Source organism: Cololabis saira, chromosome 3, assembly GCF_033807715.1.
Source record: "Cololabis saira isolate AMF1-May2022 chromosome 3, fColSai1.1, whole genome shotgun sequence".
Lineage (NCBI taxonomy): Eukaryota > Metazoa > Chordata > Actinopteri > Beloniformes > Belonidae > Cololabis > Cololabis saira.
Genome location: NC_084589.1, coordinates 26,262,914 through 26,289,689, shown reverse-complemented (window position 1 = coordinate 26,289,689; position 26,776 = coordinate 26,262,914). Strand labels below are relative to the sequence as shown.

Below are 26,776 nucleotides of genomic sequence, written 5' to 3'. Positions count from 1 at the left end.
TAGTGTGTGCTTAGAGTGCTTAGAGTCTATAAGAAAAAAGAAAATAGTGGTATAATGATCACTAAAAGTGGCGGGTAAATAAGTTAATAATTTAATAACAATATCAAGTAATAATTTAATTTGATAAAATGATACATCAAATATTTCTTTTCAACATATGCAGAAAAAACGCTTTTTTTCTTTTTTTTGTCTGCATACATATTAATGGTTAATACCAAGTTGCTAAAAACCTAAAGCACATATATGCATTTTAATATATAATCAATTTAATAACATATATATATTTTAATAATAATAATTAAAAATATATATATATATATATATATATATATATATATATATATATATATATATATATATATATATATATATATATACACACATGCACATGTTTTTAATAATTAATATAATACACTAATTAATAATATACACTTTTTTTTTCTTTTTAAAGTTACTGTTCGTTTGATGTCGGCCTACCTATCTACCGTCAATTGCAAGTGAGCTGCAGTCGTCTGCTTTGCAATCAGGGATTTTCTATTTTTGCACAATATGCGCTGACGGGTCCAGGTGCAGCACGGCGCGTGCACCACGCACACACACACGGGCTCCGCCAGCGGATGACGTTGTCGCGGAAGCTGCCTCCAGGCTGATTTATGGTTCCGCGTTACACCCACGCAGACCTACGGCGTAGGGTACCGCGGCGACGCACACCGTACGGTGCGCGTCGCCGCGTACCCTACGGCGTAGGCTCTACGTCGATTTAACGCAGAACCATAATTCACAGGCTTCTGTCGTGACCGTGAAAGGGGGGTGGAGGAGGAGTGGGGGGTAGAAGAGGAGGAGGAAGAAGAAGTAGAAGAAGAAGAAGAAGAAAGGAAGGAGAGTCAGGGGAAAGAAGAAGTTAGGACTCTTAATTTTTAATCAAACATACGGATTCTGGTGACCAAACCCGACGGCGGCTGGTCGGGTGTTGATGAGAGTAAAGTTTGTTTGGCGGCGGCTCTTGGGGCAGGAGGGCCAGTGAAGGGACAGGGAGGAAGTGAACTGGTAAGTTGCTCGGCAAAGTTCACTAACCACACTTTTTTGGGAGGCATGGTGTGGATTCTGCGTACTGGGCGCCAGACTTTCACTTTATGGTACATATGAAGGGCGAAAAAGAACAACAACCACAAGGAAATTGAAGTATGTGCGGTGCTTTTTGCTGTTCCGCTTCAGTGTGTTTCTGCGTTAATGTCATATGAGGACAGTAGCTGCAATGTCGTTCAGCCTGTTCCACAGTTAAGTCACATTTTTAGTTTTTCTCTAGAGTCCTGCAAACATCACATGTGCTATAACTTTAACTCGTTTCGTCTAGTCAGACAACTTTTATTAAGCCTGTAAAAACCCAAAGTTTCAGGAGATGCCAGTGAGGTGTGCTGAGTTTAGCTTTTGAAATACAGGACCGTCTCAGAAAATTAGAATATTGTGATTTTCTGTAATGCAATTACAAAAACAAAAATGTCTTACATTCTGGATTCATTACAAATCAACTGAAATATTGCAAGCCTTTTATTATTTTAATATTGTTGATCATGGCTTACAGTTTAAGAAAACTCAAATATCCTATCTCAAAACATTAGAATATTCTGGGAATTTTAATCTTAAACTGTAAGCCATAATCAGCAATATTAAAATAAGAAAAAGGCTTGCAATATTTCAGTTGATTTGTAATGAATCCAGAATGTATGACATTTTTGTTTTTTTAATTGCATAACAAAAAATAAAGAACTTTATCACAATATTCTAATTTTCTGAGACAGTCCTGTAAGTGATTATAACAACAGCTTGGTGACCCTAAAGCCGGTAAACCGAAGAGAGACCACAGACTTTTGTCGCCTTTTCAGGTAAATAAAGCAGTTATCTTAAATGGACCTGGAGCTGAGCAGACTCATCCATGAGTAGATGCAAAGAAAATAACGTGGTAGTTGATTTGACACTGATTTTATAAAAGTTACCGGGTTGTTTTTGTTAAAAATACCAAAATATTACATGGTACCATTATATCTAATGTGAGTAGTCTGTTACATGGCTTTGTTTTGATTCTAAATCAAAATTAGGATTGATTGATAAGAAAACAAATGAGAAATTAATTGATAATCAATTTAATTGTTAGTAGAATCCCTAAAATAGGTTATAATCTAGGGAATAAAATGAACATTTATTAAAGTTCTGTAAAATTGGAAGAATGGCTCTAATGTATCTGTATTGTAAAATTGTATGCCAGCAAAGAAATTGGTATCAACTAGAAGTGTACCATTTTCAGTTTTCTTGGCTAATTTCAATTCTTTATTATTCTTTTTTTAACTTCTGACTATCTTTCTGAGAAACATAATCAACCACAGTAAACCATTGTTTATTCAATTATGAGGTTAAACTGTCTTGGTGATGTTTACATCTTCTAAAAACTGGTCAGTTCTCATCACTGGCCTGTCAATCGGAGCATCTTTGACAGCATGTAAATACTGCATGTGCAACATAAGGAGCATCTAGAGCCTGCAGAGGGATTTTCAGCTTAATTGCTCATTTAAAAACATTGAATAAAAGTAGTAACCAAAGATAAGTCTAATTATTTCAAAGAATATTTTATCATTGCGTATTAACAAGGTAAATTGTAACCTGTTACCTGTGACATTCCAAAAGTGACCTTTTCAATGGTCGTGTTGGTAAACTCTATTTAAAGGCCCTGGTAGTGTCAGAGTCCAGCAAAATTCCTGCGGGCTGTGGTAAACTCTCTGTGAGATAAGCTAGAGTCTATCAGTGCACACACAGGCACAAATCTGTTCACTATCGGACTAAAAAACTTTGAGTTATTTGCCAGTGTTTCTTCAGTGAGCAGCATATCTGTGGAGACCAGTCACCAAAACACACCTCAGATGTATTGAAACGGGGTCACTGTGACAGAGTTAAAGTTCACAGTGAACGCACGAAGGACGGACATGCTATAATGGAAACAGACTGAAGGGTTATGTGGGATGATTGAGGCGACTGAAACCAGCGGGCTCAGTGCCCTTATCATGGTCAGCCACACCGCTCAGAGCAGCTGCCCCTGACATGATATTAAATGTTGGAAGGTATCACCAATGATGAAATGCAGACGAACAGAAGGTCCGGTCAACAGATCCGAAAAAAAAAGTTAGATTCAGACGCATGACAGGAGCCAGAGATATAAGACATACACATCTATCTGCACATACAAGGGCAAACACGGCCCAGACAGAAGGACAGTCCAAGCCAGGACCTGTCAGTCAAAGATGGGCATCATGGCCATGCTGTCACAACACTGGCACAGTCTGAAATCCACTTGATTAAAACTGGATCTGTCCAGTTCTGCTCAAACCCCATCAGTCACAAAGTAAAAACTTTGGTTGTGATTGATAGGACAAAGTGACATGTGATGGCTATAGCTTCACTTGCCCAGGGGTGTGTACATGGTGACACACTCAGACATGCAGTTGATTTAAGAAGAATACTTGTATTTTATCACGAGAAAATCTTAGTTGATATTGGCTTTGAATTAGCCTCATAATTCTTTAAACTTTGCTGAGTGCTGACAATGCAGAGTGGTATGTAAAGCTGTTGTCAACATGGTGATACTGTTGACAGGACATACACTTTTATGTGGGTGGGTGATCATGTGAGATATTGCTTGTATCTTTGCATGTCCGCTGGTGCTGGGGTATGATTATGTTTTTGTTTTTTCCCCTCACTATGTGTGTGTGTTTGTTTTGAAGGAGAACTGTATGCGTTTGTTTTTGAGATTTTAGCCTGTGGTTGTCTTTTTCTCCACCTTTTGTACAGTTGTGGCCATGTTTCCTGGAGTTGTACTAGGTCTAGTGACGCATGCTCACCACTCTGCGCACTGAAGTCTTGATTTTAAGTTCATCAAGTGTGAAGATAGAAATGAGAATAGAGTGTAGCTGTGATGTTATTTTAAATAATTGACCTTTTAAATATTGCATGGCCTTTTTTTTGTACCGTATATGTACAACTAGCCCTCATATTTGCGTTGCTACTCTGTTCTGCTTTTCTTTTTTTTTTGAAGCTGTCAAACATCTTTTTTCTAATCACAGTCATCAATTCTTTATAAAAAAAGTTTAGTTTTTAGAAGTTCCTTCCTCTGCTATGGACTGGCGACCTGTCCAGGGTGAACCCCTGCCTTCGCCTGAAATTGGCTGGGATAGAGTCCAGCAGACCCCCTTGACCCTGCAATGGATAAAAGCGGGTATAGAAAATGGATGGATGGAAGTTCCTTCCTCTTGCTGATTTGGGTTCATACACCTTTCTTTTGATTTGATAATGAAACTAATGTGGCTTAAAAGATGTTCTTCAGCCAAAATCAGGTATTTCTACTGCTAAAACTTAGAAACTGCGATACATAGCACAATTATCATTCTGAATAAAAAATTTAGCTGTGAATCATTTTAAGCTTGGCTTGGCTTGGGGAATTGTTTTGCTATATTTAAATAAAAGGAAAAGAATGTACTCAATCAATAGGTCAGAGAAGTGAAGCTCCAGGGGATGTGCTTGAAATGCAGCACTTTGTACTCTACATTGGGTCAAATAGACGTGTCTCCTGGCTGTGCTGTTGATTGACATGCATAGAAATCAAAGTAGTGACTGACTGTGACTGTTTGCAGGCAGCAAGGCAGGAGGTAATCCTTGTGTGAATCATTTTATTTCATGATTGTTTTTTATTTAAGTGGGCCAGACGACCCTCAGGGGACAACCCCACACCCCCGATAAGCTGACTAAATCTTTCAAAATGGGTTCCAATTTTATTCCAGTTTTTACTTGGTTTGTTTACAAAGAAATCACCCTAAAAATAGCTGCTTCCACCTAAGAAGGGAGGGCATGCAGCATCCCATTGAACTTCAGAATGAATATCAATCAGGGATCCACCTTGCTAAGCAAGCTGCTGCAGCAAGTTGCAGCAGCAGTCCTCCCTCCGATCCGCACAGGGCCGCTCTAAAAAACCAAGATGGTGATGGCCAAATTCCAAACCACAGCCCAATGTCAACAGTGTCTAACTCAGTGTTTTAAATATAGTCTATAAAAAACATGTCTTGTGCTACACTTATGTTCACATGAACTTGTTTTTGTAGCAAACTAAATGGATTGATTATATGTTTACATTTTGACATTGTTTTCAGTAAAATAGCTCAGTTAAAAACATGATTTATTATGTTTTTCCCCGTATGAATATGAAAACAACTCATTAATGAGTTCATTTAACAAACTAAACAAATAACTTTAATGTTTTATCATATATGCAGCCACACAGCAACTACACTGAGATGTAACTCATGGATTAATGTTTTGCTTTCAACAATTGACAATTTCAACTCATGAAGATATAGGCATTAGTAAGTGTTACTTAAAACATGACACTCAGAAGGTTATTTGAGTTAACTGGATATGAAGAAATAACGTAGTTCCTGACAAATAAACTGTTGCAGCTAGGGGGAAGTTGTAAGTGGAAGTTGTACAGTAATTAGAGCGAGGCTGAGGGTAGCAGGAAGGGAATGATGGAAAGAGATAGAGATGAGGGAGTGTGGTTAGAGGGGGTGGTGGCGGAGGGTTGTTGGAACAACCCAAAATAGCCAGCTCACATGTTTGCTGTGTGTGTGGTGAGCTATGAAACCGACAGAAAGACGTCCTGCTGAATGCCTGACTAATCTAATTTTCAACCACTGCTTAATTTTTTGTAAAGTTGATTGTGTTTCTTTCTTTTTTTTTTCCATCTGCTTGTGCGTTTTCATGTAAGAGTGCATCTTCTCAGATGGGCTCCTCCCTGATATTAGCTTGTGCCTCAGACTGGCAAAGGTCCAGTAGTAAATATCTCAGTCTCTGCTTAATAACCGTTCTGTGTTAATGCTCCTGTTTTATTGTACACATGGTGTTTAGTTAGGCTGGTCCAATCAGATTACATGTGCACAGCCCTAAAGCGTAAGAGCAGACGGCACATGTGGCCGTGCAGCATGTGCATTAGATCTAGGGCTCCGTTTTAGTTTGTCTGCAGTTGTTTCATCCGGGCAAGCCAAGACAGACACATCCTACACATGCAGTTCTTTCAGTTAATTCCTTTCATTCCTTGGGGTATGTTTCAACATGCACATTGCAGTATCAACCTTCTCTGTTCACTCTTGCTCTGGCTTTGTCCAACTTTCCATTACTTTAACCTTATTTGCACTGCTCTGTCTCTGTGTACTTGATCAATTTTGTTGATATCAAGGCGGTCCCGTGGCCCTCTCCAACGCTGACCCTGGGATCAGAGCATGCTGGAGGTCAAAAAGCTGCAAGGGCGGCATGGAGCACGCTGTAATTGACCCATTGTGTTTTGTGTGTGTCTGTGTACCGTGTGCTGATGTGCATTTTGGTGTTGTTGTTTTTTTTTTAAAGTGTTACAGACTCACAGGGAGTACTGTGTTGGCCAATGGATTATATGGTAAGATCCTCAAATCATACAATCAGCTAATTGAAAACACATCGTTTCACAGTGGCAAAGGAGTTGTTTCTTAGCGTAATGCAAATTTAAAGGGTCCAAAAGTGATTATGTTTCATACGCAGACCACTAGGTTCAGAATGGAGCGGTGGTATGACTCAATCATAGTTTTAAGTAAACAAGCCATCACTTGACCTAGTTTCAATCAGGGGTGATGAGACACATGGTGTCGTGTAAGTCTCGGGCCTTCAAAAAATCCAGAGAGTACTTAAGTTTTTACTTTGATGATTAAGCTTGAGTCATTTTCCACATTGCACAAAGACTAGTTTAAATGCATCATTCATATTTGGTGAATGTTCCCTACCAATTATGTGAGGAAATATTTTTAAATGGAACTGTTTAATTGCTCAGTCGGAAATCTTATGACATTCATATATATAGCACACTGGAACAGTCTAACGGAAATGTTTCAGCACTGGTTGTCCATTTTTCTTAATTGTGTGAAACTGGAGATTAAAGTCAGCATGTAGTCATGCATGACTAATTGCGCAGCACTGTGCATCTACCAGTAAACTTATTGTGGTTTTGCTGAAGCTACACCCAGATTCCAGTTTATTAGGCTTACGAAGATGAAGCCAACAATAGCCCTGCTGTAAATCCTACCATTGGGAATTGTTTAATGGATGTTCTGATAAAGCTGTTTTAAGCTGTTTATTCCTCCTCTTCTTTTTGTTATTTTGTAGGCCACAGGCTACGACCCTGTGGTGCTGTATTACAAAAAAAAATAAAAAATAAGAGTGTATCCTAAAAGGTGTAAGAGTTAAGTTTTGGGTGTTATTTTTTTTTTTCTCAAAAATTATCGAAACAAATGCTTTAGTTATAGTGGGTGTATCTTGCAGGCTCAAATAGTTCACAGACCGTATACAAATCCAAGACCAGACATTCATTATTTATGCACTTGCTGTAGATTTATAAAGAATTCAAGATTATTGTTCTATCAACCCTAAGCCACAGTGTCTCATGTGTTTCAATGGTTGTGGGCACGGTGCAGGCTGTAGGTAGAGGGTGGAGGGCTCTGTTTTCACCATTTATCACATTCATCACGCTATCAATCATATTGCTCTGTATGGATGTCGGTCTAAGTGCACTACTAAACCACATGAGAGTGGTGTAGCGTTCAAACACAGTACTGCAGGGGTGACTTTTAAGGGATTTTTGCTGTCCTCTCTGCTGGCTTTCTGTGGCTCTCCATGGATGGTTTCCTCTGCTTTCTGCAACACTGCCTTCTCATCAGATACGCTTGAATGTCTAGGCCAATATCTGCAATCTCTGCTTTCTGTCTTCCTGTCCTTTCACTCTGGGCATTAAAGTCATCTAGTATAGAGGATATTTAGTATGTGGATGCAGCCCCTCTTTTTTTTTTTTTTTTAAGCTTGTCTGCTTTCATCAAGGTTATATAAAGTGATCTCCTGTCATGCTGTACAAAACATAGAGGGAGGGGGGCTTCTCTTTCTCCAAATCTCTAGCTTTGTCTCTCAGGTTTCCAAACATGAATAAGGGAGGAGAACTGAAAAGAAAACAAACATCCCAGCCACTCGACATGTGCACAGTTTGCACACACAAACACACATCCACCCCCCCTTCCCTGCTTCACATCCCCATATCCCCCTTGAGTGTATGCAGTGATGTGCAGGAGTGCAGCATCTCACCGTGCATACACATGTACACTGCTCAATGACTGGCTGCAGAGTGCAGCTGGGAGGGGGGTGGGGGGGCAGGAAGGAAGTACCATGGGAGAAAAGAAGGTGGGAGGGCGCAGGCAGAGACGTTCGGCTGTGTGTGTGTGTGTGTGTGTGTGTGTGTGAGAGGGAGAGAGAGAGAGAGGGAGAGAGGGAGAATATGGGAGGCAGCATCACAGCCCCAGACTGGGAGGAGAGGAGGGGAGGTCAGACAACGTGCTCGTCCCTCTAATAGACAGAGGTGGAAGGAAACTGGGCATGAGAGACAGACGTGAGGGGAGAAGAGGAGTACCATGAAGGAGTGCCGTTGTCCATTCTGACAACTCTGCCATCTCACCATCTGCTGAAAGAGAGGAAGACAGACAAAGGAGGGGACAAAAGAGGAGGTAGCCAAACTGAGGAGAGGATAGATGGAAAGGAGCTACCGGCAGTGACTTTATGAATTAATCGAGCAGAAGAGCGGATCAGAGGAGAAGCACGTTTCTTGGGGAGTGGACGAAGGGAAAGAGATAGAAAGGGAAGAGGAAGGAGAGGACAAATGATGGCACCGTCTGTGGCTGTTTAAACATTAATGTGGCTCTCATGTGAATATGATGTCCAGCTTTAGATGAATGGCCATGGATAATCTACTGCACACATTATAAGCCAAACCTGAAGCTTATGTTTCGCTGTTCATTGTAAAAGGAAGGACCACTGAGGCAAATTATATCTCACTTCATACAATACACTTTTAATGACTTTTCTTTCTTTGTGTAAATATAGACTTCCTTTGTGACTTCTGATTTTCTATTTCCTACGGGCATAGGGTCTGCTCCGCAGGATATTAGGCAATCGTCTTTGTTAGTTGCTGCACTGAATATTCAGGTCATTTTTATGCAAATTTTCTTAACATAAATTGTTTATTAAATGTGATGTATTGGTTGTTTATACGGTTAGTAGGAAATGATTTCTGTTGTTTAAACTGATATCAGTTCAACATACCTGAGTTGGAGTCAGTGCAGGCAGCCAATGGAGGATGTCAACATTGATTGGGTTTTATGACTGGTGGAGAGCCGGTCAAACTTTGGTGTTTTATTAATACCGGAACCATATTGATCGTTTCAGGAGTCTGTAGTTTCTCCTGGGGTTGGATTTAAAAGAAAAAAAAAAGCTCCATTGTGGAGCCTTTGATGCAGCAGTTAATTGCTTACCATATGATTTAGTGCAGCGCTTATCTCTTTGAAGATTTTTTGCTTCTGTCGGGACATTTCAGCATATATCTTTTGGAGGCATCGCTCTCTTAATGTCTGTTGCCATAGCAATAGGCAGCAGCTGGAGACAGAGCAAAATGTAGAAATCTGTTTCTTTGTCTATTAAAACTGGTGCTGTTCAATTAAGTAAGTGTATGTGTTTCATAGATAATCACAGTAGACTAAACTAGTTAATTTGTGTGTTTTTTTTAGAGATCCCTTGTAGGACAGAATCTTTTATTTTCCGTCTTTTTCTGTGGGGCGGTCTGTGATTCAGGGTCTTTTCAGGTCACCTCTCTCCCACCAAATCATTGTCATCAGTCAAGCCAATGTGCTATTATAGGGCATGACTGTATAAATTAGATTATCATACTGTTTTCACTTGTACACATCAATTGGTGCAGCTGTTTGGCTCCAAGGCCAGTTATAAGCAATCATTATCTGTACTCTGACAGTCTGTCCCTCTTACTTTTTGTCTGTTGGTGACTCAGGATTTCTCTTAATGTGGAGGATCATCTCCTCTGCAGTCACCTGACCTACACTGTGTTTTGTCCACTGAAACATCCCTGGGCCAGGGTTGACTCTGCTCACAGAGCATTTCATGCTCTATGATTGTTTAAACACTGGGTGTCTTTCAGGATTTTTTCTTTTTTCCCAGCCATACATTACAGCTTTCTGGAGATCATCCCTGCCTGTCTGGCGGTACACGAGTTTCACTGGATCCTTCATGGTGCTTTTTCGCCAAGACCAGATGGATGACTAGCTAGATGCTAGACAATCCCTCTGTGGTGCTAGACTGGTGTAGGCGACTGTTCCTATGCCATTCATCCGGCGCCCACTACAATCTTGAGTTCTGTACTTAAGGCTCAGTTGACATCTGAAATGCTAGCGTATGAAAATAAACCTGCTGTTTCTCTTGGCATTATTGAAACATTGGTACAATCGTGTGTGAGTTGTCTAAGCGACTTATATGGTCTCCTTTGCCAGTGTAAAGGTCAACAGATTGTAAATATGACTAGTGCCTCTACAGCACTAAAGTTTAGGCCAACTAGCTTGCTGCAAGACTGTAGGCGTACTTTTGCCTCCTACTGAAGACAAACGGTTGCTGACTGTTGCAATTGGGAGATTTTGTAAGAGACTGTTAATGAGAACAGACTGTTTGCCGTTTGGGTTGGACTATGCAGAATAAGAGATGTTTTAAGGTGTTGGTTCAGTCGAACTGAGAGTTAATGCTTTGCTTGATAAAAACAAGCCTTAGATAGGGAGGGAAGCTATCTTGGGATGTGACACTCTGTTAATATCATATGTGTCGGTGTCAACTCTCTTTTCTCAGGTAAATGACTCTAATCTGGGCTTGTTATTTGAACTGGATGAGAAGAGTTGCGTGTAGAGATAGCAGCACAACAACAAAGTGCAGGTTTAATCAGGCTTTGTTCCGACTGGATGAGTGAGTTCAACTCTGACGAGCATCCTTTCAGGGAACCCTGGGTTGTGAGTTCAAACCTTACCAATCAGGTCTCATTACCATCACAACAACCCCACCAGTGGTCCTCATCAGCCATTGACCTACATTCTACAGTGTTGCATCACCACCATGGTACTGCTGTGTGTACTGCTGTACTAGACATAGACAGCATCTCAGAATCAACCTACTGCTATCTAATGGTGCTCTAAACATCTGAACCAGGTGGCTAATCTTAGGGAACACACTTGAACAAAGGCAGACTCTTGTTTTAGCCATATCAGGAACCTCAGTCAGGAACGGGCTGAACTCTGCTAGCCCAGTCTTAATTACCAACTTTTTCCTTTTCTGTTTTCTATTGGTGTCTAAAATGACCATGTGTAGCCTCTAGCCATCTATAAACCTTAAGTTAAGGAGACAGAAAGACGGGGCTCACTGATCATATTTTAGTGTGAGAGACTGTTAAACCCGACAGCCTGGAGAACGGGCGAGCAGTCGAGGGAGGGGGAGAGGGGGAGCGAGAGATCATCTGGAAGAGGAGAGAGGAAGTGGTAGCACAGGAGAGGGCGGAGGCGTTGGAGAAACAGAGGTTGGCAGAGTACATTGTGTGGAGGAAGAGAGAGGACTTCCAGGATAAGAAAGCAGACAGGGAGCAGGGTGCAAAGAGCACAGGGAAAGGAAACGAAGCATCGTCAGAAGTCATCTGGAAGAGGAGGGAAGACGAAGACGGAGACCCAGGAAGGGAGAGAGCAAGGGCCATTCAGAGAAGACATGAAACCATTTGGAGGAAGAGGGAGAGAGAGTAAAAAGGGACCCAGCTTTGAAAATACGATGCTCATGAAAAGTAGGTGTTAAATAGACTGCTCCTTCTGCCAAGACTTTGAGACTAGTCATACATCAGTAAGCCTCCTCTCTCCTTTAGTAGCTCTGGGCTTCATTCAGCTCTCCAGGTGCTCGCTGTATTATCGACCATTTGAACTTGTGTATTTTGTGTGCATTGCTGCTGTGTTCATGTGTGCAACCCCCTGCAATCCCCTTGCTGGCTGCTAAAGATCTTTACCCGCCGATTTTAAGCAGGATAATACTGTCGAGGGGGAGTTGTTCCACATGTGCATTCGCCAATAATCAAAGAGACACTGTGGTTGAGAAAGTTTTATATCGTCTCGTGCATGTAGACACAACACATACAAGTGCACTCTCAGTAGGTGTAGTAGGACACCCCTGTGAGGGTCTATTCAGGGAGACGGTCACTTACGGTGATTCTCCAAGGTGCTGGAGGCGGTTGAATAACACTCAGAAGCTTAAAGTTGGATCCAAACACGGATATTGTTTTACGTCATGGCAGAACACCAAGATGAACACTGTGGAGAGTTAAGAACTTATCATCGTTACTCCTGGGGAACTCGATGAAAACAACTTGATGAAAGAACTGAGGACAACATGAGCTTTACTGGTATCCAAAAATACTTTTGTCATCTGTATTTTTCCATTATCTGGGACACCCCACTTTTCCTCTGCACCTTCTTTCATTCTGCTTTTATTGTGGATCAAGCTCTTTCTGAAGCGCTTCGGTTTTGGCTGCCTGGCAGTGAGCGGAGAACAGACACGCAGACAGATGGATGCAGTTCTCACCCCAAGAAAGATGGACAGATGGCTGTGAGTGCTTTTAGGGAGAAACTTTAAATTGTGAAACAAAGACACTTTGATCGAATCACTGCTGCCTGTGTGGACCTGCCCAGCATAAGAACTTAAACAGCAGATTCATTATGGAGCTCGTGTCGAAAACTAAGTACACCCACTTTCGGAGTGAGTCGCTGAGTTCAACTGATGAAACCAACTCAAATCTATCGTCGTTTCCTCCTTCCAGTCCTGCTACTCCTCTAACCCCCTCTCCCGGTTTACCTTCCTCGCTGTCTGCCTCGTCCCTCACTCCCATCTTGCCCCCCACATCCCCCCGGCCGGCCGAGAACAGCCCCACCACCCTTTGTTCCTTCTTCCCCAGAATGGGATCCCTTCGTCTGGGTGTCTCTGCCACTCTGCTCCCGGGACTCAAGGCCTCGAGCAGGTCACAGCAGGCTCAGGCACCTGTTGAGTCCTCTGGGGATGACAGGAGCAACTCCAGCTCCTCCCCTCCTCTTCATCAGCTTGTTCCCCTCCTAACTGCTCCCTCTCCCCCTCCCCGACCTCCCCTGCAGGACATGAACCGACTCGGAGGTCCGTCCAGGAGGGCACGGGTAGAAGGAGGACAGCTGGGAGGAGATGAATGGACGCGGCATGGCTCCTTTGTCAACAAACCCACCCGTGGCTGGCTACATTGTGACAACCTGATCAGCACCAAAGGTGTTTCCTACACTGTACGGGTAAGTGAATAGCGCACACTACTAAACCCCTAAGTATGTGGCATGGAGGGGCCGCATTTCTGTCTTCCTTTGTTGTGTTTCATTACTCCAAAGGGATTGTGATGTCGGAAATGTTTAATGTCAGCGTGTTGCCTTCCCTTTCCTGGACAGTACATGGGTTGTGTGGAGGTTCTACAGTCAATGCGAGCGCTGGACTTCAACACCAGAACTCAGGTCACCAGGTAATATTAATGACTGCTTATTTGCTTCTCCACTTCCTTAGTTTTATCCACACTAGGGCTGGGCGATATATCGAGATTTTAATATATATCGATATATTTTCAAACACGATATGGTACGAGACAATATCGTTTATATCGATTTAAAAAAAAAGAAATATATATATTTTTTTTTTTTTACTTTTTTTTTTAATGATTTTGATATAGCTTATTTTGTGACAAATTGACTTGAATGTTTTATTTGAGATTTGCACAAATGTTTTGTTATTTGCACAACTGTCAACCTCAGTGGAAAAGTCTGCCTGTTACTGCACAGTGTATTTTAATTTAATTGTTATGCAGGAAAGGGATATTTGTTTTATTTTATTCAAGAAGCATTTTTATTCTATATATGCAGGCAGTTTATTTTTATTTCATTTGTTTTATACATTTTGATATTGTGCAGACCTCTGTTAATAAAAGGTACCTGTGTGACATTTGGCACGAGGCTTTGTATTAAAACTGACTGTTTTTTTAAGGGTTTGCCTCATAAAAAAATGAAGCTAACAGAGATGCTATGCTATAATGCTTTGGGGGAAACCCCAATTAAGGCACAGAAAAAATATCGAGATATATATCGAGTATCGCCATTTAGCTAGAAAATATCGAGATATGACTTTTGGTCCATATCGCCCAGCCCTAATCCACACGCATGAGGAGGTAGGATGGCAATAGTGCAGTTAGTCTAAAAGAAGTGTGGGGTGTGTAGACTTACGCATTCCACTCACCTGTGGTGTAAGTCTTTGACTGCTGGCTTGCATTCTGTTTTGCTTCCTGCTTGTGCTGCTGTCTTTCTTGGTGTGTGTGATTATGTACAACCCTGCTGATCTTTGAACACTTAAATTAGAAAGTTCTGCAATCCTGGTGGTTTCCTTCTGGTTTCTGTAGTGATGTTTGCCTCTGTGGTGGGCACGGTGGCCAGGGGCAATAAATTCTATCCCCTGCTGCCAGATTTTCTTTTCATTTTTTTTTTTTTTTTTTTGAATCCACATAAATGTGAATACAGGAAGGTGTGAGGGTTAATGACATCATTTCCAAACAGGCTTGTTTTGAATGTTTCAGGGAAGCCATCTCTGTGGTGTGTGAGGCAGTACCCGGAGCTAAAGGAGCCCGCAGGAGAAAGGTTCATACAACACACACCAACACATGCCCTTATGCAACATTACTTATTTATAAGGCTTAAGTGGACAGCAGTGGGAAGGGTTTTCTGGATAAGAGCTTGATTTAGTTTGATTGTCCACCCTGTAGTCGACTGGCTGTTCAATCACATTCTCTTCTTCACATACATGCATACATACACATGCCCAAGCCTGGGAGACTATTCATTTTTTTACGTTTTCAAATGCAGCATAGACTTTTAACTCGTTTTTTTACCTTCTAACCCAAATCTTAACCTTTTAAGTTGCCTTAATTCACACCTTACCCCAACCCTAACCAGATCCCAAGCATGACATTTTGCCTCTTCAGGATCAACCTTGGTTTCCTTGAGGAATATTTGTCCAAAAGACATTAGTCATCTCGTTAACCATCACAAACAAGTCTAAACATATATTGGGTACTAAAACTGATTCTTAATAACAAATATTGTCATCCAGTGGTCAAGAGTCACACATGTACATGAGTTTTGGGTTCATGAGTGGGCTAGTCCTAGGTAATTATCAATCATTCTCTGGCCTCTTCTGCCTCCCTCCTGCCACGAGGGAGGCTTGTGGGCAGCCAGTATCAGGCTATAGGAGAACTATAGATTAGCAAGCACAGGCTGCAATCTGCAGTTTTAAAGGCCGTGTGTGTCTGCACACAGTATTCCCGTAAAGCTAAAAACATCCACCCAGTCCATAAAGCAGACGACTAAATCCAGTTGCCAACTGACATAAAAGGGTTTGACCAAGGAATGACTGGCAGCGTAGCACTCCAGACATAATTCAATTAAAGAATCTAAACTAGAATAGATTAAACTAGTCTAGTTTGTGCGATTTGTCCAGACTGAGGTTAATGTGGCTGAGCATGTGCATCCTGTCCTGAATGCGCTTTTCTCATAGCACGCTCCAAACACTTTGGAACAAATATGGATGAAAGCCACGAGAACAGGAGGAGGATTTGGATAAATAGGTTGGCACAATAGTGCTGGCATGTTCCCTGCATTGGTCTTGGCCCAGCTTACATTATATGAACCGTCCTGTCTGTTCCTCATTGGTCACAGTTGGCCTTGGAGACCAGATCACTTTCACAATTGCAGCTGTTCTCCCACTCCCACACATGCAGGCATTTCCACACTTATGCCCACAGTTTCATTCTCAGCCTTGGAGCATTCAGTGGACTATTGTACCTTTTTATTATCTAAATTAAAACCCCCCAAAAAAACCCTGCCAATTTCTGTGTTATTATTTGAACTTATGGTTTGTATCCCTCTCTGTTGCAGCCTTCCTCTCGCTGTCTGACGTCCATCCTGGGAAAGAGTAACTTGCAATTTGCTGGCATGACAATCAGCCTCACCATCTCAACCAGCAGCCTCAATCTGCTGGCCTCTGACTGCAAACAGGTTAGAGTGAAATACACTTACTGGAAGAAAAAAAACTGCTGTTTGCTTAAAAACTCTTGTCCCAGAGAGCCAAGAATCTGAGAAGCCCCAGACTGCCACGGCTCTGTTGTAGCCAGAAGTATGTTTGGTATCTCGAGCAGACAAGGTCAAATTTGTTTATAGAGCACACTTAAAAACAAAAAAGTTGACCAAAGTGCCTTTACGATCAAATAAAAATTCACAATGAAATTCAACAAGCCAGTAAAAGACAATACAGTGCACTGAAGTTGTGAGGTTAACTGAGGCAAAGTAAATTTGGGAAGCTCTGTTTTCTTTAGAGTTGCATTCATGTCAGCGGCTCCATCGTTCCGCCACATCAAAATACTATGTTTCACTTCCACATCAAAATACTATGTTTCACTTCCACATCAAACAGATGGTATTTAGTATCGATAGGTGACCTTCGATGTCTGATAGACTGGACTTAGAGCAGCCACATTGTGTCCCCCTAGACCCCTGCTATGTTTGCACTTATTAAAGGTCTAAATCACATCGATGGCCATCAGAACACGAAGTTTTGCTCTGTGGATCTCCTTTGTTTTAAGATCCAGACAACCCCTTTTGCATCATCTCTGCTGGAGTCTAAGGCATAACATTTTTAATTAACTATGTGTGTCACAAGATGCTATGATAAATTGGGTATGACAGAATAATGTATGACATATGTAAGATATATACATATTGATGTCCAATTTGTCCAAGATTTGCCTCCTGGCATACGCTGTATAGTTTAATGTGGCCATTGCTTGCTCTGAATATGTCTAATTCAGCTTAAGGTAATTAAAATAATGCAGCATCTAAGTCAGAGTTGGGATGTTGACTGGGTTCATATTGACATATTACCTTCTGTGTTAATGAACTCTTGAACGCTTGAATGTCTCAATTTCATAATTTCATAGTAAATTACACAAACTGCAGATTGGAAGCATGGTTCCATCCACGCAGGAGCGTCTGGTAGTTTGTTGTCGGCAGACGAACAGAAGGTTATAGTTTATGTGCAGTAAAAACCAGTTGACAAGAACTTAATAATAATTTGCTTACAACTCGCACAGTCATTTTGTGAAGGGTCCATGGCAAAAGTCAAGTAGTTTAAATGTTCTCTTTTGTTATGGATGCCTTTTTTCCTGCAAACTTGTATCTGTGTAAATGCTATCATTATTATTATTATCCTTAAGCCTACCAGCCTGAATTTTAAATTGTTGCAGGTTTTGTGATCATTTTTGAAAATCATTGTTAATGCTTTCACATTATTATTAATTTTGGTTTAAAAGTTCACAAGTTAATAAAAAAATCAGCTGAAATGATGTAAAGCAACGTCTTTACCATTGATACTAACCTAAGTGAAAGTGTTGTTCTTGTGATTTAATTGTCTTAGCAGTGTTATGACTTTCGGGAACAGTCAAGGATGCCCAGATAAATTTAGAGCTTCTCCGCTGTTTATCTCATTTACTCTGGATACAGCTCACATCGTTCTTAACCATTGCCTTCATTCTTGCCTCACCACAAGGCAGGATGTGATCCCCCTCTTAGACCTCTAATGAGTTAATAGCCACTGAGCGATGTCTATCTTTGGGGAGATGGTATACAGTGGTATAGTGCATTCTCATTAACACACAATTTAAAGGAGCATGTTGTTCACCACATTTACAAATGTAGACTTGGATGCAGACGACACATCGTGCCTGTGGAGCATTAGCAAGTGTTGCTGCTATTGATCCGGCATGGGTGGCTATTGTCGACTGTTAAAAAGACGCCCGATTCCTACTTAGTTTTTATCTCAGCCTCACATGATGGTGCTCAGTGGAGGAAAAAGTACTTTTCTCAGTAATGATTTCACATTTGTCTCTCCATCCATACACTTTTATTTCACTTCCCACATACTTCATCTCGCCCATGTGCTTTCTGTCTCCCTCTCCTTCCCTCTTTTTGGTCCCCTTTTCTGTCTCTCCACAGATAATCGCCAATCATCACATGCAGTCCATCTCCTTCGCCTCTGGAGGAGACCCAGTGAGTCACCCAAGTCTCTTTCAGTTCAAGTCTCACTCTGGCGGTTTTCCATCCTTCTTCAGCCTGCACGTCCTTCCTTCCTGTCTTAAGTCATTGTCTATTGCTCAATACCACTTACTTCATTGCTGCCTCAACACTTTCAGTCCCTTCCAGATAGCTCTTTTTCAGCTCAGTGTATTTCCCAGCCCTGTTACACCTTAAATAATACAGCTTTTGCTTGATTTTATATCCTTGTCTTCTTTTCAACCTTTCAGTCTTAAACGTGCGCTTCACTTCCTTCTGCTATTGATTTTTCCATTTTTTTCTCCTCCCCTAACTGTATTCCCCGTCTTCCTCCCTCAGGATACAGCAGAGTATGTAGCATATGTGGCCAAAGATCCAGTCAACCAGAGAGGTGAGCAGAAACAGCAAAATACCATCTTTACACACCCTCCATCTCCCAGTAAACAGAAACTCAGTTTTGTTTCTGTTGTGTACAAACTTGTACCATGACGCTCTGACACGAGTCATTCATTTTTCTCTGCTTGCACGGCAAAGAAATACAGGCAAGCATTTCCATTCAAAGTAAAATTGATCCCATTAAGAATGAGGAAAATCTGCCTTTTATTCAGTTGAATTTGATCCACCAACCACCAGAGCTGAATTATAGAAACAGTGTACACAGCTCAGGGGGAAACAGTAAATATACCTCTAAATAAGCTTAAAAAAATAATGCTGAATCCATCAGCACATCAAAAAAAACAGCTCATTTTAATACAAAGCTTAAATATTAGACTGACATTAAGCACCTTGCTAAATTATTTTCATCTCAAAATCTCTTAAACTCTGGCAAATGTAGAACACATTAATCAATGGAACTGGACTCCAAACTGTCTGTCTATCCTTCAGCATTTCATCAAAATACACAAGCCTAAGTACTTTGTTCTTTGCCTCCATTTAAATTGATTTGTGGAGTTGCGCGCTGGATTTCATTCAAGGACAGGTTGCTGCTGCCTCCTTATCAGGTCTTGGTGTCTCCCTGCTTACAGCTTGTCACATCCTGGAATGCTCGGAGGGTTTAGCCCAGGAAGTCATCAGCACCATTGGCCAGGCTTTTGAGCTGCGGTTTAAACAGTACCTGAAAAACCCCCCCAAACTGGTCACACCTCACGACAGGTAAATGTTGAACATACACCAAAAACAGTCACAAGTGGATGCAATTGATCAACCACAATTTGTTTCTGTATCTACTTTTGCAACACGCCTGTTTCCCACAGAATGGCTCCGTTTGACGGTTCTGCATGGGAGGAGGAGGATGATGAAAGCGCTCCTACCGCCGACGTCCCTTACTATAATAATTTCCCTGGAAAACAGCCTCCCCCTGGTGGACTTGTTGACATGAGGACCCGCCCAGGAGCCACACTGGTGAGAAGGCCGAATAAAAGGAGGAAGAAAGATCTGCTAGGAGAAAATGATTCAGCAAATACAGAAATGAAACACTTGTAAAGAATCTGCAGCGTATGAGTTTTATAAATACTTAGTTATGAGCCTGGAGAACCTCACATGTGGTACTTTACAGTAAAGGCTAATATAACTGGGCTAGAATTGCTTGGTTTAATATATCATTATTGACCTTTGTCATTCTTTTACAAGACCTGAGAAAGGGTTTGTTTAAGGATGCGTACATGATGCAGTAGCTTTAACTTTGGTTTTCTGCCTCTGTGTTCACAGCCCTATGGACAGGCAGGTCAGAATGACATTCACAAGCAGCCCCTGCCTCCTCTACCAGGTGAGCTGATCATCTGTATCTCTGTATTCTTTCATACACCTGAAAAAGATCTGCAGCACGTGTTACATCTCCAAAAACACCATCCTCCTCTTGCATTGACTCCTCTTGCTTTGAGATATATATATATATATATATATATATATATATATATATATATATATATATATATATATATATATATATATATATATATATATATATATATATATATATATTAGTGCTGGCCAACGATTAAAATTTTTAATCATAATTAAACTATGCGATTAATCGCGATTAATTGCATTTTATTTGCAAATTTATTCACACATTTTGTGCTGTTCTAAATTACCTCAAGGTATTTTTTTTTAAATGTTTTTATTACTGTTAACAACATGAGAAAGGGCAAATATGCTGCTTTATGCCAATGTTTATTCAACTTTCCACAAAAAAAGCTTTTGCCCTGAATGTAACATTCCTTCACCTGGATCTTCAGTGCTCAGCCATAAACTTGTGCGAATCGCAGTGTGTGTGCGCCTGTCTGTGTGCGCGGGGGGGCATTATTGAGTTTTATGTAATGCGCTTTGCGTTGCATTTTTTATTTTGTAAGAAAAGCGCTTAACAAATAAAGTTTGATTTGACTCGTCCTTTTTTGCAAGCTGCTACAGCGTTGTCTGCTTTTGACGAAGGGTGGGGGGCGCGGGGGGGCGCTGCACTCTTTGGCTGCAAATGGTATTTGAGACTCGACGTACTTCGATGGTAATTCATTTCAAATCGACCGTACATGCAAATACCTTCAGTCTTGTCCAGCGACCCATCTGGCATCTTTTTGAAAGTGAACTAACCGTTCAAAAGTCCCTTTTAATTCTCCATCTTTCAATCCACCATACTTTTCCTCAGGCTACGGGTGCCGTCGAGCGGCAGAAATGATATCATGCCTTTTTTTTTTTTTAATTGTGCGTTAAAAAAACTGTCGGCGTTAAGAGGACGTTAAGTTAACGCGTCGTTAACGCGTTAACTTGGACAGCCTATATATATATATATATATATATATATATATGCATGCATGCTATGGATGGCTGATATGAGATGAGATGTTGTAGTGAGGTCACTGATGTCTTTTTATGTCTTTTTTTTTTTGTTTTTTTAGTAGGTGCCAAAGAAGGACCCCGAGAGCTGTTTGATGACCCGTCTTACGTAAATGTGGATAAACCTCGTCCTCTAGCTGCAGCAAATGGAAACGCTCACAGGGATGCTTTTGACATGAGTAAGTGTATGTCTACACTGTTAAGTTACTTCCCCCATACGGGGGCTTATTCATAAATATATCTCATTGACATTTATTTTCTATCTTCCTAAATAAGAAAGGTCATTTTACTATGTGTGGGTTGTAAACAAAACTACCACTAAAAATCACTGGCAGGTAGAAAAATAAGGGTTAATGGTAGGCTACAGAGATGAGGTTTGTGCTTTACACTAAAGACTGGAGCTTTGCCCAAAGGGAATCAATGGAGGAAAATTAAAAAAAAAAAAAAAAAGGAAAGGGGAAGAAAGTAAATCTCTCGGGGCATTCTTGTAAAACATGACTGGTTGACTGTATAAAGTCAGAAGAATTTAAACACACTGTTGTTACTGTATGACCCACTATGGGTAAGCACATAAACACCGTGCTAAACAAAAATGCACGTAATGGTAACTGCCAAAAAATGTTCCTAAAAAGTTTTTCATCAGAAAAATACAGTGTAAAAAATATCTGCATTTATTGTTCAAGAACCACTTGATGATGCCCTAGGAGTTGCAGGGCACGGCGCCCCAAGCGCAGCCACAGCATCGCCCTCAATGGTGCAGCAGCTGCAGAATGAAATCTGGTTCCACGGCAGCTTAAGTCGCAAGGAAGCAGAGAGGCTTTTGACCCGAGACGGAGACTTCTTGGTACGGGAGTCGGGGACCACACCCGGACAGTACGTCTTAACAGGACAGCAGGGGAGTCAACCCAAACACCTACTACTAGTCGACCCAGAAGGAGTGGTGAGTGATTGCGGCTGGAGGAGGTCAAAACAGTTACAGAAATGTCAAAGGGAGGGGATTTTTTTTTACTGATTGTAGTCACATGTTGTCTAGACAGTAAAATGTAATTTTATTTTCCTTCTAGGTCCGCACAAAAGACCATCGGTTTGGAAGTGTCAGTCACCTGATCAGCTACCACATGGACAACAGACTTCCCATTGTGTCAGCTGGGAGCGAAGTGTATCTGCAACAGCCCGTAGAGCGCAGGGCCTGATGCTACACACACCAATGAAATACCAATGAAATACTGCACCAAAAATAAACACACAATCCAATCGCAAATCCACGCAAGACAGTCATATGGTATAGTACACATAAACAAACTACACACAAACACTCCTGCACACCATTGTATATGAACATGTGCATAGCAGAGAAAGCCAAATAAAGATTAAAAAAAAAAAAAACACTCACAAATTCACTCACTTGCTGCTGTCGCAACATATTCCTGCCAAACTGTGAGCTGCAGTCCCTCGTCAACCCAGAAACTCATCAGGCGCATCCCTCCAGCACACAGAAGCAATGCTGCAATGTCCCAGCCTACTGTGAACCAGAGGGGAAGTCTTTAAGAATATCACAACGGGGCAGTAAATAAAATGCATTTTGTTTTTAAGAACAAAAAAAAAAGATATATTGAGACGTGGTGAAGACAAATAATTTAGAAAAAATAAAAGGAAACACTTAATACTTGGAGTTGGCTATCTAAATGGTGGAACTGAAGATCAACAGAAATGGACACCGAATGAGCTCTTCACTTCTTTTGAAAGCCCATTTCTTAACTTGGGAGAGTGTTCAGTCCTCAGACTCTTGCTGGAGCATTTTAAGCAAAATGGAAACTGGATTCCAAGAGTAGCTTGTTCCACGGACAGTACTAGGCTCAAACTCTCCCTTCAAGTGTCACTGGAGACCTTCAGCAGCAAGCCTGACTCACAGACAATTTTAGATAGCATCATGTCCTATGAGGAGGTCCACCCCACCTCCAACAACTTTGCTTTTCAGGACTTTTGAACTTTGGAGGAATGCTCGTATGCAAAACTGGGATTGCTATGCTAAAGGGCATCATATATATGTTTTTTTTCTGTTGTGGTCTATTATATTGAGTCTAATCACTCACTATACATTTGAGGACAAGAGAATCAAGATAGCTGTATCTGTTACATGCGTACGCTGCACCACCTTTCACGCCAAAGATCGCGAACTTGGTTGCTAACTGCAGAGATGGAAGCCATGAGAATTATCAAATGTAATCTCTTATGTTCACACTGGAGCGGTCCTGTGTCAAAGCAGAGAAAAAATCATGGTTATGGTGCCTGATTCCAGTAACAATCAGATTTATACAGTACACTGATGTCACTCACAAACAGGTAACTGTGGAGGAGCTTAGATCACATTCTTTTGACCTGTTGCTTTTTATTAAAACCTTATTATGTGTTTGCATTGACAATCTATGGGTTCTGTCTTTTGGAGTACAAGCAAAGATGAGAAGTTTTTAAGTATAACCTTTAAAATGGTGACCAATGGAAAATGATCACCAGTCTGTAAGCAATGAATATCCCTCTGCAAGAGTAATGCAAAGTGTGTCCTAGTAACCAACTATCTGTTTTTGTTTTGTTTATTGTGAGGGAATGATCTTTCAAAAGAAAAAAGAAATTGTGCAAAAAAAAAAAAGATAAAGAGAGTGGCTCTTTACTATCAAAACATTTTTAGAGCATTAGTGGTGATTAAATGTTGCTTGTCCGTGTGCTGTTTCTCACAAAACATATGAGGATCTTTGTGGAAAAGTTGACATTTTCTTCTCTCCTCTGTCAGAACATGTTTTTATATCTTTTTAATTGTGCCTTGTTTCTCAATGCAGTCACGTCATTTTAATGCAGTTACCGTATGTACTTAATTCAAACAAAGACTCAGTTTAACAAAGACTCTGCAAAAATGACACTCCAACAAACACAAACAGCTCCAGTGATGGCAGTCTCCTTTTGATGCACATTCTTGCATTCAGCTTTTAGTCACAGATACTTGATGTCACCGTTAGGAAGTGGCTGTTTCCTTATCACTTGTAAATAGCATTATTATTCTATTTTATTTTTTATTACTGATCAGCTCAGTATTTGATTGTTGTTTCTGTTGTAAATTTTTATTTACATATTTCATGAGTAACATGGAGCCAGACAGCACAGCATTAAGGTAGCACATTTTAAAAACAATTTAAAAATGTCTTAAGAACTCGAAGCCAAAACCTTGAAATACGAGAAGGGAGTTTTTCTAGACTGAACCTTAAATGTCAGCTGGTTGTCAGACCCCAAAGTGGGCGCGGGTATATTCAAACATGGATGTAGACGCATACCAGAGCGACAGCTGGGTCAGTGACACACTCACACCCGGCCTGTTCAGATCTTTGTGGGTCAGAAATAGGAAAATCAGAGAGAAGTTCTGCCATTACTGTGCTTGCCTGTTGTGCTGGAACACTCGCTTGACCCTCTGTATCATGGTGAAATGGTCCTGTGTTATCTTTGTTCATCACAGTTGCCTTTGTTGCATGAAAAATCCTTGCAAATGACTTTGTGGTTTGTTGTTGGTGACAGTGATGATGCTGTTCTACTTTTTTGGTTTGTGTATTTAAAAGCCAAAGGCTACTTTTGAATAGTGTGCACAGATATTGATTTTTACTTTATATTTTCCGTTTTAATACTTTTTTGTTTTGTTTTGTTTTTAGGGAAACATGTCTGTTTACACCTGTATCAGAAAATATAGATTCCATATATAAATACATATATCATTCATCTCTCTATGAGTTTGGGTTCTGCTGTTACTTTGCACTTGCAGTGATTATTATCACCATTTCCTCAAATACACCAAAGAACTTTGATGCACAGCGTAGCAACAAAGCACATGCTACTAGAAAGTATGATTGCCTGTCACATGTTACACTGGAAAAAAAAGAAGAATTTGATGTAGTGGGAATTGTATTGGAGCTAGTGGAACTCTCCTCTTTGTAAACAGGTGAAGCTGTGACCATAGGGGGCTTATTCAGGGATTATTAGAGCCGAGGCAGGTTTTTGTGGGGTTTACAACACAGGAAAACAGTGTGCCATAAAGGTAAACAAAGTCCTTTAATCAATCAGCGCATGTTTGGAAATAGGGCAGAGTTGAGAAAATACCAGATGTGAAAGGAAGCGGTTTGCAGTTTGTGCAGGAGGTCATAAGTAGAGGAGAAAACTGCCAGTGAGACGGAGCAAACCCCACCTGCTGCACCGGCCCACTCTGATTGTATTTGTCTGCCATCATTGTGTATTTCATCTCACTGACAGCGCTCAGTTTCGCATGAGTTTGGCTGCCGCCTCAGAAGCCATGCACCCACAGCGGCCTCTTCCCCAAGCCATGCCCTCCTCCTCTCTGGGGCAGCAAATACGGGACATGGCTATGGGCATGGGACGTGGCAAAAATTTACTTGGGGGAAACTTTGCCTACAGTTTCATCCAGTCTGTTAAGGAGTGTCTTTATTTCCTCCTCTGCTGCTGGTGCATCAAAGAGATCCTGGACTGACGGACCACAACAGAGTATATCAAGTGGTAAAACATTGATTTTTCCCTATTTGTCTATTAGTTCTCTCAGTGCAGTTTCAGCCAGTGTTAATTGCATCAAAACTGGAGCGTTTTATCAGCACAGCTAGCAAAGCAATGGTAAGTATAAACTATAATGTTGCATAGCAGTCTTTTATTGTGTAATTCAAGTTCTTATTTTCTTGTGGTTTTTAAATGTGTGTGTTTTGGGTTTTTTATTATCATGAATTAGAATCTTTCCTTCCTTTTTTTCAGTGTAAACACGATGGCTTTTTGAGGTGTGAGGATCTGCACCTGCACATTTGAAGATGTTAGAGCTGTTGATCGCTGGACTGGGTTAAACTTTTTGGGATATGACTGACAACCTGAGACTTCTGGGAATATGGCAATGATGTTATACAATGATGTTGACTGTACAAGACAAACGAGTGTGGCAATGAATAAATTGAGAAATGAAGAGAAAAATATTACCTTTATGTCTGATTTTTTTTTTTCCTATATTTATCTATTTGATAGTTGTGTTGTCATGTACAGCTACTATATATACATACAATACAATAAGTATTTGACACCAGTTAAATGGGATCTCAGTTGGATTTAAGATTCATTAATTTGTAAGACAGTTTGGAAAATGGCCAGATTAAATTTATGATAAAAACACACAAACATATGATAAAAGAATGAAGTCATCAACCGCGTTCTGCGATTAACCAATTACTAATTACATATTTATTTTAAATAATTATATACATATCATATATATATATATATATATATATATATATATATATATATACAGTACTGGAGTTGAGGGGGGATGGGATCCCCCCTGAAATAAAAACGGTCAAAATCATCCCCCCTGTAAAACTGCCATCCCCCTTTTCCATCCCTTATGTCATTTCATCAATGAATGTGGTTTTACTGCTTTTTCAACATTTAGAGTCATCAGAAGAATAACTTATTTGACAATTTTCACCTGTTTCAAGTAAATTTTCACTTGAAATAAGTAGAAGAATCTGCCAGTGGGACAAGATTTATCTTCTCATTACAAGCAAAAAAATCTTGTTCCACTGGCAGATTTTTCTACTTATTTTAAGTGAAAATCTAATTGAAACAGGTGAAAATTGTTGTTTTTTCCAGTGATGAGTCTTGCTTTAAGTGTAATGAGATTTTTTTTACTAAAATTAGACATTTTAACTAAAAATAGGACAAATATTGTTGTTAAGATTTTGAGTTTTTGCAGTGATCGATTTTACTTATCCTGTGAAGGACAGAGTCATATTGATAAGTTC

The 26,776-nt window shown here is 40.5% G+C and overlaps 2 protein-coding genes across 9 annotated transcripts; both read left to right on the top strand.

The window, feature by feature from the left end:
- The first annotated feature begins 837 nt into the window (after positions 1-837).
- On the top strand, positions 838-24,710 carry shc1 (SHC (Src homology 2 domain containing) transforming protein 1). Of its 7 annotated transcripts, none has more exons than XM_061716875.1 (14): positions 838-1,047; positions 6,439-6,484; positions 13,107-13,271; positions 13,422-13,492; positions 14,591-14,651; positions 15,948-16,067; positions 18,060-18,113; positions 18,456-18,507; positions 19,142-19,268; positions 19,370-19,517; positions 19,824-19,881; positions 21,008-21,124; positions 21,629-21,885; positions 22,010-24,710. In XM_061716875.1, exons 2-14 carry the CDS (start codon positions 6,473-6,475, stop codon positions 22,136-22,138), a joined length of 1,371 nt encoding a protein of 456 aa, XP_061572859.1. In that variant the 5' UTR covers positions 838-1,047; positions 6,439-6,472; the 3' UTR covers positions 22,139-24,710. The 7 variants fall into 7 exon arrangements, with proteins under 7 accessions (XP_061572859.1, XP_061572860.1, XP_061572858.1 ...); XM_061716874.1 differs by lacking the exons at positions 838-1,047; positions 6,439-6,484 and adding exons at positions 8,426-12,364; positions 12,464-12,567; XM_061716876.1 differs by lacking the exon at positions 6,439-6,484.
- Positions 24,711-24,853: 143 nt separating this feature from the next.
- On the top strand, positions 24,854-25,951 carry lenep (lens epithelial protein). 2 transcript variants are annotated; one of them, XR_009776601.1, is made up of 2 exons: positions 24,854-25,604; positions 25,740-25,951. XR_009776601.1 is itself a non-coding variant. In XM_061716879.1 (2 exons), exon 1 carries the CDS (start codon positions 25,246-25,248, stop codon positions 25,465-25,467), a length of 222 nt encoding a protein of 73 aa, XP_061572863.1. In that variant the 5' UTR covers positions 24,854-25,245; the 3' UTR covers positions 25,468-25,493; positions 25,740-25,951. The 2 variants fall into 2 exon arrangements, 1 of the variants encoding a protein (XP_061572863.1); XM_061716879.1 differs by having other exon boundaries at positions 24,854-25,493.
- The last annotated feature ends 825 nt before the right edge of the window (positions 25,952-26,776 follow it).

Excerpts from the sequence above, each read along its gene's own strand:
- shc1 (XM_061716871.1), top strand. The coding sequence starts at position 12,678 with ATGGAGCTCGTGTCGAAAACTAAGTACACCCACTTTCGGAGTGAGTCG. Across the intron at positions 16,068-18,059 it reads TGGCCTCTGACTGCAAACAG|ATAATCGCCAATCATCACAT; the intron begins GTTAGAGTGAAA and ends GTCTCTCCACAG. Across the intron at positions 18,508-19,141 it reads AGATCCAGTCAACCAGAGAG|CTTGTCACATCCTGGAATGC; the intron begins GTGAGCAGAAAC and ends CCCTGCTTACAG.
- lenep (XM_061716879.1), top strand. The coding sequence starts at position 25,246 with ATGAGTTTGGCTGCCGCCTCAGAAGCCATGCACCCACAGCGGCCTCTT.